Source organism: Geospiza fortis, unplaced genomic scaffold (genome assembly GCF_000277835.1).
Source record: "Geospiza fortis unplaced genomic scaffold, GeoFor_1.0 scaffold676, whole genome shotgun sequence".
In the NCBI taxonomy this organism is placed as follows: Eukaryota; Metazoa; Chordata; class Aves; order Passeriformes; family Thraupidae; genus Geospiza; species Geospiza fortis.
The window spans coordinates 56532-71736 of NW_005054600.1; the positions used below are offsets into that span (position 1 = coordinate 56532).

Genomic DNA, 15205 nt, shown 5'->3' on the forward strand with positions numbered 1-15205 from the left:
CTGTGTGGCTGCTGCGCCGGTGGCGGCCGCGGATGGGGATGAAGAGCGAGTCCCTCCTGCCCTCGCTCTCCTCCACCGTGCTGTGCTCGTCGTCAGCAAACTCGTTCTCCGAGCCCGGGTCGCGGAAGCGCCCCTTGTAGCTGAAGATGCTGCTCTTGCTGTTGTGGCGGGAGAGGAAAGGGGAGCCCGGGATGCTGAGGAGAGACTGGGGGAGGAAGAGGAGGACAGAGTGAGTGTTGCAGCTCTCTGGTCACAGAGAGAAACAGACAACTTTCCCAGGCATCATTCTGGGAAAGTCTGCGAGAAGATCAGAGAAAAGAATGAGAAACAATTCTTATCTTAACTTGCTGCACCTGGTGTTTGTGAATGTGTGGAATGTGTTATGGAGATTTGTTTACTAAAGGGTGGTTTCTTAATTAGGCAATGGTGATGGTGTTTTGATTGGAGGATCAATTAGGTCCACTATATCATAACTGTCTATAAAGGTATGGGTTTCTTAATAAAGGAAATAATCAGCCTTCTGTAATACACGGAGTCTATGTCAGTTATTACCCAGCAGGGACCCATTTGCCATCACACTGCAGTCAGGTGGAAAAATGATAGAGGAAGTCCTCTCAAAATCAGGCCTTTTGAAGCAATTTCTTCTTTAAGAAGTCATTTCTTCTAAGCCAAGCTAGCATTTTGCAGTTCCCATGTGAAAGCAATCCTGTTGTGATCAGTTTGTTAACAAAACCAATCTATTCCTGGATCAAAAACAACTGGCACCTGTATAAACTCTTTAGATAGCAACTACACTGTTAGACTTAACTCTACACTGTAAACTAGAAAAATTAACATTATCTCTCACAAGCAACCTTCCCTGCACGTACACACGGAGGGTTTGAGTGACCAATCCATGCAGCATAACAACTTTTGCCCATGGACACTTCCAGGAATGGAGCAGCAACAGCTTCTCTGGGCAACCTGTGGCAGGACCTCCCCATCCTCACAGCAGGGAATTTCTTCCTAATATCCCATCTAGCCCTGTCCTCTGCACTGGGGAACCATTGTCCCTTGTCCTGGCACTCCAGGTCTTTGTAAATGGTCTCTGTCCATCTGTTTCCCTCCCTCTCCAGGCCTGCACAGACCATCACCCCTCTCTCCTTGGCTGCACTGTGAGAGCTGCTCACTCCTGGCTGCTTGAGCTGTTTCAGTGGAGGAGTTACCTGGCTGGATTCCTCAGGAACAATTCCTGCCAGGGGAAGTGTGTGTGAGAGTCATCAGCTCGGGCCCTAAGTGTTCTCCTGATCCAACAGAGTTCAGGACAGTGGGCAGAACCCTTGAGGTGCCAACAGGAACCTAAACAGAATATTATCCTGACCTCAAGCAACCACAAACATTAGTGAAGGAACAGAAAACTACCTGGTTCATGATGGAAAATTTCCTCCCCAGCCTGTTATCTGGCAGCCTGAACGCTTTCCTCCTCATGCCATCCTCAGATTCTGACTTGAACACCTTCTCATTGTCACACTTCTCATCTCCTTCCGACAGCTCCTTGTCCTTCCGCTTCTTCCTCCTGTTCCGACGCTCCTTGGCACTCTTGGAACTGAGCTTGGAAATCTCCGAGGAGCTCCGGGACATCCTCCCCCCACCATCATCTTCCACAGCATCTTCAGACACCGTCCCTGCCGAGGTGACCATGGCAGCAGCCTGAAGGTGTAGGCAAGGGAAGGAAAAATAAATCACATCTTTCCACCATTAACGCTCCATCTGCTGCTTGAAGAAAAGAGTTTGGCTTAATGCACCGGAGTAGAAGACTTTAGGGCAGGACTGAGAGGTTTATTCTCTCCTTGGAATAAACCTGCAGACAGAATTTGTTAGAATTTTTATAGTCTGCTTGTGTAGGCACTAAAATCAGCTCCTCTGGCAACCTGGGCCAGGGCCTCACCACCCCTACAGAGAGGAATTTCTTTTTTTCTCACCTGTGCTTCTTCCTGCTGCTTTTTCAATTGTTCCAACATGGCCTTGAATTCTGCCTCCTTCTGCTCTGCCTCCTCCAGGGTCGCCTGGTTCTGCTCCTCGTAGGCCATGGCCACCACAGCCAAAATCAGATTCACCAAGTAGAAGGATCCCACAAAGATCACCAGCACAAAGAAGATCATGTAGGTTTTTCCTGCCGCTCGTAAAGTCTGGAAGTGGAAAAGAATGGCAGAGGGATTAGAAAAGGGAAAAAAAACCAACTTCAGGCTTCCCTGACACGAGATGCAAGAGCTGATCCCAAGTTTCTTGACCCGAATGTTTCTAAGAAAATCCAGCCGTGCTGAATATTCCAGAGCTCAGCATTTTCCCTGCACACTCCTTAGCCATGAACACAAAAGGTGACATCCACCTTCCTCCCTTAAGGGAGCATCCAAACTGAAAAGAATTCAGAGGCACAGTGTGAAACCCAATGCTCAGACTCCCTTAAAACAAACCAAATCAAGAAAAAGCTGCTTCAGCAAGGTCCCCAAGGCACCCTCAGGTCAGGAGAAAACTCTGTGCCCTCCAAAGAGCATGAGCACCCTTCTGTGAGCAGAGCTGAATGCTCACAGCCTCCTGCAGCCAGTGCTAAGGCTCCTCCCAAATTAATTCACAGCTCAGCTAGACCCACCATCCCTTCTGGACTTAAAGCCCAACACCTGCTGACAATAATGTCCCCCTTCCTCCCCCCAAAAAACCTCACTGTGAAGCTTTACTTGCATTCTTTTGGAGAGAAGGAATAAAACAAAGCTTCTCACATTTCCCTTTCCTCTTTTACCCCCAGATTCTCCTCATGTACAACACCAAAGCAAAGTGTTTACTTACTAATTGATACAAGTTTTCCCAAAAGTCCTGAGTCATAAGGCGAAACAAAGCCAGAAAAGCCCAGCTGAAGGTGTCAAAGCTGGTGTAGCCGTAGTTGGGGTTCCGTCCTGCCTTCATGCACGTGTATCCCTCTGGACATTGGCTGGGGAGGGACAGCAGCCAGGTCAGGGCCCACTCTCCTGACAAACAGCAGCTCTTTCCATGTCATTTAAGCTCAGCAGACAAGGAGACAGGATTTCAGGAAAGCCCTGCTCCCACTGTCCTACAGAAATGAGACGCTGCAAGGCGCAGCTTTTCCCCAAGCCTGAGCCCAAGGCAGGAGCTTGGGCCAGAAGGGTCTTCAGAGCTGAAGGTCAGGGTGGAAAATCAACAGCACATGGCAAGTTCCCGTTTCTGAGCCTCCATCCACCCTTCTGTGATTGGATTCAGAGGAGATAATGCCACTGGCATTGGTGGCCAGAGCTGCCTCCCGACAGGGAAAACGTCCCTTACATTGCATCAGCAATGGATTCATAATTAGGTTAAAAAATTTGAAACCTGGTGACGTAACACCAGAACCAACAGAGGAAGCAACAGGGAATATCCCAAAGGTTGTGCCAGCTTTAGGTAACATCAGGGATAACTGATTGTTAATGAAGCTCAACACTCACCCTGCATCTGAGCTGTTACCACAGAGCAAAGGGTCGGGGGCACCAGGAATGATGTAAAAATTTGCTGAAGATGAAAAAGAAGAGGTTACATTCACACACATATGGAGTTAGAGGATTTAACAGACTATAACACTATTAAAACCCTCACTTAAAAGACCCCCAAAAGCACTGCTGAGAAATTTGTCAGTAAAAATATTTTTTGACTAATTATTTAGCTAAAAGAGCACATCCAAACACTTCTAAAAGGATGAATTCAACTAGGAACATCTCAACAAGGTCAGATCCAAAATAAAAAAAAACCTGAAAAACTTCTGCCCAGGGGGTTTTTTACTGTGAAAACCAGACACACCACAGCATGAGCCACGTTGCAACCCCTGCATTGAGTCAAGTCAGGAGGTTTTAGAGACCCTCGGTGTAGAAATACCTACACATATTGTTGGTGTATTCCTCCCAGTCGAAGCCCCTGGAGCCATTATCCAGGAAGGTCTCGTTCACATTAATTGGCCAGATCACACACTTGTTCCTTAAATTGCCCATGAACAGCTGGAGCCCAATGAGGGCAAAGACACTGAGACAGAAAACTGTCAGGATCATCACATCCGACAGCTTCTTCACAGACTGGATCAGGGCACCCACGATGGTCTTCAAGCCTGTGGAGGAGGAAACAAGACTAGCAATCACTCCTGTAGAAGGAAAACACACTGAAAATCCAGATTAATACAGTACCTTAGAGTGACTCTACTCTGGGAAAGGTTGTGGCTATGAATGGTTGAGGTTCCTGGGAACAACGTGTGTGGTCAGGATTTCCAGCCAGTACAACACTGGGATGGAGGCAAGGATTGGTCAGAACAAACCAAAATCCCTATGTCTGTCCCTGAGAGTGCCTGAGCCTCACAGCAGGACTGCAGAACACGGAGAATCACTCCTCCCCACACACAAGGTTTGTCAAATGAGGATCAAATTGGGATTTGCTGCCACAAAAATCCTCGCGGGCACGTTGAGCCACGTTTGAGTTGAGCTCACTGGCTGCAACAACACACAGAGACCAAATACCTTTAACTCTCCACATCTTGAGTTTCTCCTGCTCAACTGAGCTGTCTCAGCACTTCCCCTCCCTTGCAGGAGCAGAATCTTCCCTTTCAGAGGTGGCTTTGGTTACAGCCAGGGCAGGGCCTCACCCACAGCATTGGTGCTTTGGGATTTATTGAGGCCACTGGGATCATTAACAGGCTCAGGATCAAAAATAAGATATTCCAAAAGGAATCTTGCTGGTTTCCCACACCAGTCTGGTCGGTGAGAGGCAGAACTTGTGAATGGGGAGAACTCAGAATCAATTTTTAGGCGACAGGTCTAAGCTAGCTAGAATTTTGGATGCAGAAACAACACTCAATTAGACTCCTTTAGTCAGCCTTTCTGGTGTGAAGTAGGATGATTCTGTGGTTTATAAATAAGCAGTGAAGGGAGAAAGGAGAAATAAAATTTAAAAAATCACTGCTGGACTTGGGGTCAGTCAGATCCAAGGTTTCAGCTGAGACCACATGAACATTTTGCAATAAACCCTCGAGCAGAACCTTAGTCCCCTTCCAACCTCCTCCTAAAAAAACCTTGTAGACCAACAGAGGTTAGAACCATCCCAGGAACATAAAGCTTCCAAAACAAACAGTTGCAGACACATTCCTCATAAAAATTCTATTTTGAAGTGTCATTTACTCCCATCATCCAAACTTCCCATGGATTTTCCAACCCAGAGCAGGATTTTGCTGCTGTGGCAGATGCATCACCCCCAGCACCTCTTGCCATGCTCATCCCACGGCTCTGCTCTGCACATGCACCCACGGGCACCAGCACCTGGGCTCCTGCTTTGGATGCTGCTCTCTCTCAGGTGTGCCAGGAGAAGTTTGGAACCAGGACTGGCAGCAGGAGAGATCCCAGTCCAAGGACTGGGAACACTTCAACAAACACAACTCAAACAACTTCCAGCTGCAGCCACCACCCTGTGCTCTGTGGGTCCAGGTTTCCCTGGATCCTGTGGAATGCAGGTGTGACCCACGTAGCAATTAAAATACAAGAACTCAAGCGCCAATATGGAAGATTTCTTGAGACCATCAGGGTTTCATACAGGTTTTCCACCAAAAAACGACCAAAGGAATATTTTGGTGGTTTAGCTCATGGGTGTCACAGTTTGCTCCTGTCACACAGATCCATAGAGAGCACAGAACTTTGTCCATGGCATGTCAAATTCTGGTGGTATTTCCCATTTTTATCTTGTCTCAAAGACACCTTAATTTCAGTAATTGACAGAAGGTGTAGATGGCACTCAAAACACTAAAATGAGTTTCTCAGCAGCTCAGCAGAGTTAAAATTCCCATTCCACGTGCTGAAGCAGAAGAGGAGCCCCTTTATATTTTAATATTGAGTGTATTCTAAAAATCACTTTTTCTCTGTGAAATGATAGTGGTAAAACCCATAAAGAGCACTTTATGCTTCCTAATAAATAACCCAAAAGGCCAATTATTCAAATGCTTTACACTCCTCCTGCTGTCAAAAAATGGAGGGGGCCAAAATATGTGCTGCAGAAACACACCTGGACAACCCTCCCCCAAAAATGGATACAAAACCCCAAAGTTTTTGCCATTTCAGGTGTGCTCAGTGTCCCCAACACCCAAACAGGATCCCCTTGGCTGTGTGTGGCAAATTACCCCTTTTATTCACTGAAAATATGCAGCAAATTTTCCCTCTAATAAAAATTACATCAAAATTGTGCTGAACTTAGCAGGGCTCAGTCCCAACCCTGGCCATTTGAAATAAAACTCTGTAAGTTTTGAATTCTATGGAGAGAATGATCCAAAACTGAGCTGTTCTGCTCCCCTCCATGGGAACACAAGGCATGCTGTCACACAGCCAGCAACCAGCTCCTGAAAGCTGCATCATCTCCACATTGCTAGAATTAAGAAAGCAAAACACAGGCAAAACTGGTTTAGCATCAATGCTTCTCCTCTGAGCAAGCCAGAGCTCTCTGGAGCAGGCTGAGAGAACGACAACCACCCCTCAGACCCACTCCTCACAGCAATTCCCAAAGGCCTTTTGCTCTTAAAAATCACCAGACATGAAGGAAGGCTCAGTAGGAACATCACTCCAGCATGTTCTCACTGGGTGCAAGGAAAGCAGGTGCCATGTAGGAGCATCACCACCACCACCATCATCATCATCATGCACAACAGGCAGGTCCAGCTGATGGGGTTGGCAGTCTGGGATGGGACAAAAGGGATGAGCCCTACAAATCCACGGGCTGGTCCCTGGCAGCCTGAGAAAGAACCAGCACTGCAGGATCAGGGAATGCATGAGGGAACAAACCACAAAGGAACTGAGACCAAAACTCATCAAGGAATTATTTTGGGTAACAGGTTGAGCACCTGGAGATGTCTGAGTGCCTGTAGAACCTCAGCCTTGAGCTTGACCTCAGAATTAGGGGCACTTTTGAGGAACTATGTGCATGAAGCTTTTCTATAGAAGAATTCAGGATCAGGAAGTGTTCCAGGGCAAGTTGGACAGAGCTGGGATTAAACTGGTCTAGTGGAAAGTGTTCCTGCCCATGGCAGGAGGTGGAACAAGATGAGCTTTAAGGTCCCTCCCAACCCAAACCAGACGGGAATTCTGGGATTCTCAGTCCATAATGTCTGCATGGTGTCCCAAAGGAAGGGCCACTGCTCACTCTGTGACACCCAGCAGAGTTACAAGTCCAGAAGCAGCTTTGGGAAGGGTGGTCCTGACAAATCCAGCTCCGGGATGGCACAGGAAATGGGCAAAAAGGTTTTAATCTTAGTTGAGTTTTGCTCTGTGGCTTTATAAAATTATTCTTAAAGCAACTCCAAAACCACTGACAATAACAGGGCAAGTCCCTGAGCCAGAAACTGTTCAGCCTGAGGAGGAGCCTGATCCTTTTCCTCTGGAATTAAACTTTAAAGCCTGGCTTTAGTCTCAGAGATCAGTACGAAACGCACATAAAAAGGGAAAGAAAAATATGGAGCCTGTTCATCCCATAATTTGATGGCTCAGGAGCCTTGATTTCAAACTGCCTTGTTACACAGACTGCAAATCCCATCCAAAGAATCCCAGTGCCATTTCTGAGGAATGAGCAGCGCAGGAGGGGAGGGGAAATACAGAGAGGAGACACACACAAGCCCAGCCTTTAATGCTGAATGGTTCTCACCTGGAATTACAGAGATAGTTTTCAAAGCTCGGAGAACTCTGAAAGTTCTCAATGCTGAGACATTCCCAAGGTCCACAAACTCTGTGACATATCTGCAATGAGGGAGGTCACACACAAAAAACACCATGACAATACACACACCAAAATAAAACAACAACTACAGACAAAGCAATACATCACTCACAGGGGCCTGTACCCGACAGCTAAACACCAACCGGGGCCGCCTTACCTGGAATTACAGAAATAGTTTTCAAAGCTCTCAGAACCCTGAAAGTGCGCAGAGCTGAAACATTGCCTAGGTTTACAAACTCTGTTATATACCTGCAGAATTAAACCAGAGTTAATGGCACCGTTGGGGTCACCTTCCTTTGCACAAATTGTCTGCTTGTAGGAAACAGCTTGTGATTTAAAAACGCTTCAGAATTGGCATTGAAAAGAGAGAGAGAGAGAGACAAAGGTGCAGGGGTAAAATGTGGTTTAAGTCTCTCTGCTCCTCAACCAGCTTGCCCAGGTACATGGTTGGATACTCATCCTCACCTGGAATCATGGAATGTCCTGAGCTGGAAGGGACCCCAAGGATCATCCAGTGCAGCTCCTGGCCCTGCACAGACAGCCCAACAATCCCACCCTGGGCATCCCTGGGAGCAGCTCCTGGAGCTCTGGCAGCCTCAGGGCTGTGCCCATTCCCTGGGGAGCCTGGGCAGTGCCCAGCACCCTCTGGCAGAAGAATATTTTCCTGATCTCCCTCCCCTGGCAGAGCTGCAGTGGTTCCCTGGTGTCCTGTCCCTGCTCACAGGGAGCGGAGATCAGAGCTGCCCCTCGGGATGAAGCTGCAGCCCCCAATGAGTCTCCCCTCAGTCTCTCCTCCAGCTGAACAGACCCAGAGCCCTCAGCCACTCCTCCAGAGCCTCCTGACCCTGCTTTGGATCCTCTACAACAGCTTCAGATGTTTTTCATATCATGGTGCCCCAACCTTCAGAGTCCTAGAGAGAATTTGAAACTTTGAATCTCTGCAGAAGAAGAGAATTGTAAAAATGCCAATTATTTGAGGAGATTTGGTGACACCACCCTGAGCAACCTGGGCTAGTGGGAAATGTCCCTGCCCATGGGACTGGATGAGCTTTAAGGTCCCTTCCTGCCCAAACCAATCCATGATTCCATGACTGTACCTCAGATCAGGGGTTTCAGGTATATTCGCTTCAATTCATGTTTTTAAGAAAACGTAATCATCTTCTGCTTTGATTAACATCCTTCCATTTAATTAGCATCCTTCATTTTAATTAGCATCCTCCATTTTTAATCCTTTAGGCTTCAATGTCTGTTTGTGAGCCACAGGAAGCTTTGATTCTCTTTTTCCAAGCAGATAAACCCAAGGTACACAGGGGAGAAGAGGCTTAGTGCAAAGAGACAGGGTTGTATTTTACCCCAGCTTAGAGAATATTTCCTCTGTGCCACGTGGGGAGAAACTTGGTATGAAAAAGCACAGAAGTGCTCAACATTGAAGATTTTTCCTGCTGCAGAAAGGCCTCAAGGGCTTAAAAAACTCTTAGTGTGGTTTAAATAATGCCCTTGACAAAGAGAATTGTACAGAGCCCACAGGCAAAGCCTGGCCTCTGGAAAGGAAAGGGTTACAATCCCCACTGGGAGATTTGGGACACTCCTTGCAGACCAATGCCTTAAAACTGGTGGGATTTGGTAATTTCTGGAGAAATGAAGGGATTGCTAATTCCCAGGTGGGACTTGGTCTGTGTGCACCCACACTGGGAGTTCACTCTGGGCTCAGGGTGTGATTTCTGACGCGACTCAGGCATGCCCATGATCCTCAGTATCAGCCCAATCCAGCACAAGGGAAAAAAATGAGGAAGGAAAATCAAATGTCTCCTTTCTGACGCTGCAGCTTCATGGGAAATTGGTTAATAATGGCTTATTAACAGGTTATTAATGGGTTAATCACAGTCCAGCCTCCAGTCACAGCCCAAGGAAGGAGTGGTAGGGACCGGAATTTGAAGATATTTGGTTCCTATGCTGATCTGCCCCTCTGGTGCATAAACCACCTAAAATCTTGTATTAATCAAGGCAATTTACAGAAAATCCTACTTTTTTTTTTTTGCAGTAGCAACTCCACTACCTCCGTGCTGTTGCAGTTTAGAGCTGAAATCCCACCAGGCTAAAACTTTCCTTGGAAAAATCAAGGGGGTTCACTGAAGTTTTCCTTGATCTTCTTTTTCCTTATAAACCTACTCTTTTGCTAAGGCCTCGTCCCCTCCCAGGCACAGAAATCCCTGGAAAAACACAACTTACGCCATCATGATGACACTGAAATCCAGCCAGTTCCAGGGATCCCTCAGGAAGGTGAAGCCATCTATACAGAAACCTCTGGCAATGATTTTCACGAGTGATTCAAATGTATAAATCCCGGTGAATGTGTACCTGGGAGGAGGAAATGTCATTTTAGTAGGGGAAAAAAAAGGTGAATTGTAAAGACTTTGGTTTAAATAAAAGGCTCCAAAAGATAAAAGAAAAAAACAAACAAACAGACAAACAAACAAAAACCACAAAAAAAACAAAACACAAACCAAACCAAAACAAAAGCAAAAATAAAGAAACCAAAAAACCCCACAAAAACCACAAAAAAAAAAAAAACAACATGGGAAGCATGCAAAAAAAAAAGCATGGGGAGGAACAGGGCCCTCAAAGGAGCAAACTCAGCATTTTGGGAGGTTCTTACAAACACGTATTTGGTACTTAAATGCAACAATTCCTACTTACTCCACATTCTTTGACCATTCTGGCGGGTTACTAAAAGTCATGAATACACAGTTGGTCAAAATAGTGCACATAATGATCATGCTAAATACTGTGGGACAGAGTCAAGGAGCAAAGGGACACACAGTGACTCTTCAAATCCCCTTAAATTCCCCAAAGGTCATTGACTGAAGGAAAATCCAACCATTTCCAGGCTATTTTCTGTGGGCTGCTAATATTTCCCAGCAGTCCTGGGAAAGAAGATTATTTCTATTTTTAATGTATTGTATTGCATAGAATATCTATATGCTGTATACTCTGTATTATATATAACATTTATAGACTATATACTATTTATAGACTATATACTATATATTTTTATATACTGTATTATATATACTATTTATATGCTCTATAACATATATACTATATGCTATATACACTGCTTTATATACAATATTTATATGTTATATAAACAATTTTAATATAAATATAAACTATACATAATGTTAATATAAATACATGATATATTGTTATGTATTGTATTATATATGCTATTTATATACTACATAACATATATATTATATAACTACATATACATATATAGTTATATATATGTATATATATGCAACCATATTACTATATATATCACTATATATAATTATAACTATATATACTATATAACATATATGACTACAGCAATAGCATTTTATGTCACCATTTGGTGAATTTTCTGGTTTATATAAATTTAATATACTTTTAAAATTAGTTTTATATACATCAATGTTACATTTTCTGGTATGCCTCAGCAACTCAATTCAGAGGCCTAAATTAATCCTTGCCCCCAAATCCACGTATTCAGTAACTCCTGAATTAGGAGCAGAGTGGTGAAATCCAGATATTTGACTTTCAAAATTATTTCAGGAGACTCAAACAGACCCCAGAGCCTCCAGCAGCACCTCGGGCTCAGCCTGACAGAAATTCATCCCTCAGCTGCACATCCAGGGGAGGAAAGGCCACGAGAAATAAATCAGAGCCAAAGAAAATATTCCCAAGTCAACTCTGAAAAGATGGAAAAGCTTTTCCTCCATCTGAGATACAGGAAGGGAGATTATAGAAGCCTCTAAATCATGTGGATGCATTTCCATTTTAGATCCATTTTCTAAAAATAAATAAATAAACAGGCTGAAGCAGCTCAGTCAATAAAATACATTATTTTTCTCCTAAGAACACCATCAGATGGTGCTTCCAAAGCTCTGCAATGGGACATTTTGGAAGAGCTTTGCCATTAGCAGGATGTTTTAGAGATGCCAAAAGAGCAAGAAATTAGGCAGTGTCTAATTACAGACAAGGTGGCTGTGGTTTGTTCTCCAGATAGTAACTCTGTTTATTTCTATGTAATATTTTAGTATTTATTTCATTATATTTTAATTCCATTTAACCATTTCAGTAGCTTTTAAAGCCTAGCTCTCCTTCATGTGAAGCACAACCTTAAGCCACCTCTGTTCCAAAACTCATCCACGTGTGTGAACGGGGAAAATAAAGGAGAATTTCCCTTCATTGGATGTGGCTAAAGAACTGCTTTTTCCTCCAGTAAAAATCTGGATTTTGTGCATATTCTGAGGCCGCATCTCCAGGTGCAGGACTGGCATTTATACCTGAGAAGTGAGCAAACAACAACAGCTAATAGATTTTCAATAAATGGAAAAGATTAGCAAAAGACAAGAGCTAAGAGATTTTCAACAAATACACAAAGGTAATTCAGTAATAAAAAGGATATGAATGTATCAAAATTTTAATAGCTATTCTTCTAAACAGATTAAAAGGACTTAAAATGTACAAGGCAGGTGTGGCACTAAATCGGAAGGGTGTTTTCCCTCTGTTTAGTACTACAAAGGTCTGCAGAGAAAAAAAGAAAGAGAGAGAGAGAGAGTTAATGCAGGAAAATCATAGCAGGAATTGTACAAAGCAGACAGAATTCTGGGGTAAAAAATACCATTGCCTGTTGTTGTTTTTTTTAATAATCTCCTTTATGAAGTTCCCATTAGGGTACAACACACCTGAACGTCACAGGCATCACCCACCAGGACACCAGGGGTAATTCTACCCCAAAAATCCATTTAATTTGAGACCTCAGCCAGGGCAGAAGCCAAACCTCCCACCCAATCCTCTCTTTGCTCTCCCACACCCCGTTATTCCTTTCCAAGGATGAGAACCCAGCTCCCCAGAGCCCCAGGAGCAGATCTGGCACAGCCCCTGCCTCCTTCCTGCTGGAATCTGAAATGTAAAGAACTCCTAGAATTTGAGGCTTGTAAGCTAAAATTGAAAATTAAACACAGGATTTGATCTGAGACCTTGGAAAAGGCCTTTAAACTTAAGTGTTAGAGGTGAGAATGTGGATTTAAAGTAGAGACACGTTAAGCTAAGTAAAGGAAACTCTGAAGTTGTAGAGTTTAGAATATAGAAAATAATAAAAGTAGGTACAGAGGTAAAGAGGGAGTTTAGAATATAGCACTATAGGTTTGTGTGTTATAACACAATTGGCTAAAAAAGTTTACATTGTAGTATGGCTCTATAAAATGAAATATTTAAGGATTGGGTCAAAAATATAAATATCTTTGCTAGCAGTGTTTTATTGGATAATAACTCCTTAAAAGGTCTTGTAACTAAGGGTCTTGTGACTTTCTGAATTCTGCTGTAACAATGTGAGCTGAACTCACCCTTCTTACTTATGCAAAAAATAAGAAAATAAACTACATCACTAAAAACAACTCAGAGGTCTTATCTCAAACTTATTCAGGACTCCCCACAAGTGAATTATGACACTTCCTAAATAGCCACAACAAATCCTGCTGTTACAAATCCCTGGGAAGACAGACTGACAGGCAAACAGGACCAAAATGTGGGGGCAGGGTCCCCAGCCCAGCAGACACAGGTCACCCACCATCCCCAGCACAGCAATCTCACTGCTTTACCCTACAGAGCTGACGAAGATGTGAGATTAATTTCTTCATTAAGAACCTGTGGAAGGAATTTCAGGTTCATTTCTTCATTCAGAACCTGTGGAATGATCCATGTGACTGTGGGGCAGAATTCTGCTGGTCCATCTCCCTACAGAGAGCAGCACCGGGAGCATCAGGGGCAAACTGGGGCTGTGGGTGCTTCACACCCACCATCCCAGCCAGAGGGAAAAATGCAATCTGAGTGCACTGAGAAGCCAAAGCCCTTTCCCTGGCACCATTTATCCCGTTTTTATCCTCTCCAGGATGGCCCCAAAGCACAGCTGGACTCACTCTTGTCTCCAACCCCCAGCTGGCACAGCCCTGAGCTCAGAGCCCAACCCCAGGGAATCCACCAGGGCTCTCTGCCAGCACAGGCTTCCTCAGGAGACTCACTCTTAGGAAATTTGTCATTTTCCTCGTCAATGAAACAACGTGTTTGAGCTTGTTTGGTTAAATTAGACCATTGAGCAGTAAATTATTTGCAAAGGAAATCAAAATCAGATTGTGGTTCAGCACAGAGAGAGGAAGGTTTGTTAGCAGAACCACTAATGCATCCCCACCAAAAGCACTTTAAAGACAGCCCTGGACAGCTCTTAAATTGCAGCATCAAGAATTAACGACCAGATCACCTTGGCATGGACAAACCTCCTAAAAAGTTTTGCGAAATTGCCATTACAGAGTGCTCAGGGGACACCCAATTCTAGGAATCAGCTCTCCCCCCATCCCTGACACCACAAACTTTCCAGGACTCACATCCCCTTCCTTTATAAATCTCTTTTAAAAGGATCTCCCAACTCTCCCACACCTTTTGAGCAATGGACCCTCCACCAGGACCGTGCTGGACATTACATGGGATAAGGGGAGCTGGAAGAAGACAGGAACTTCCCAAAGCCCACAGAGTGCTGAGTGTCCAGTCATTCCTTGGACATTGCAGGGATGGGGACTCCAGACCTCCCTGGGCAGCCTCTCCCAATGCCTGACCACCCTTTCCATGAAGAAATCTAAGTTTTCATCCCATTCCCTATCAAACATGAACTCCATGTTCTTCCTGCTTAGTCCCTCACCTGTTAAGTGACTGCACCTAAGGCAGTTCCTTGTTTTCTCCCCGTGCTCTGCCCAGATTTCTCCTTTTAGACCCCAAAACCTGTTGAATTGTTCCTGCCTGTAAAGCCCATCATCCCTGGGCCTTTCAGCACAGCCCTCACACCAGTGAGGTGCCAGAATTCCAATCTGCTCATGGATTACGACAGCTCCGAGATCCACCATTCCCCTGGGTACCCTATAAAATCCTGACTAAATCTCCACTTGGTCTTGTCAATAGAAAGAAAAGCCCAAAAGCCAAGAAGTGTTTGGCAATTTAAACCCTCTCCTAGTTTTCCATTCTGCTGCTGACATATTAAAACTCCATTTCAAAATGGCTGCAAGCTCTTAAAACATTTTCTGGATCTGGGCCAAGAACATCCTTAAGAGCTTTTAAGATGTGCTGAAGCAAAGCTCAAAACTCAGAGGAAGGTGATACCTGGAAAAAGGTATTTTGCAGTCAATTTAAGAGATGGTTTTGTCTGGTTGGACTTCCCAAAGCCTCCCTTTGTTGTTAGAGCTGTGAAAAAACTCCATCCTCTTTACTTTCCATCAAGTTCATCAGGACTCACCAAAACCTTCTTCGTAAAAAGAACGTTTCATTAAAATCAATCTGCAAAATGATGACTGTGCCTGGGAGAGCAACAGAACCAACTGGGGGATGGCAAGAATCATTCCAGCTCCATCAAGATTTA

At 44.5% G+C, this 15205-nt stretch overlaps 1 protein-coding gene across 1 annotated transcript in view; it reads right to left on the reverse strand.

Annotated features, from left to right (window-relative positions):
• The window catches only part of LOC102035943 (sodium channel protein type 8 subunit alpha), a 48128-nt gene that overhangs the window by 26284 nt on the left and 6639 nt on the right, over positions 1-15205 (reverse strand). Inside the window, 11 exon segments of the mRNA XM_014310860.2 lie at position 1; positions 3-205; positions 1402-1689; positions 1962-2168; positions 2824-2965; positions 3474-3537; positions 3902-4123; positions 7684-7775; positions 9985-10113; positions 10453-10542; positions 12209-12327. The exon segment at position 1 is cut by the window's left edge and continues 144 nt beyond it. Coding sequence (XP_014166335.2) covers position 1; positions 3-205; positions 1402-1689; positions 1962-2168; positions 2824-2965; positions 3474-3537; positions 3902-4123; positions 7684-7775; positions 9985-10113; positions 10453-10542; positions 12209-12327 — 1557 coding nt within the window.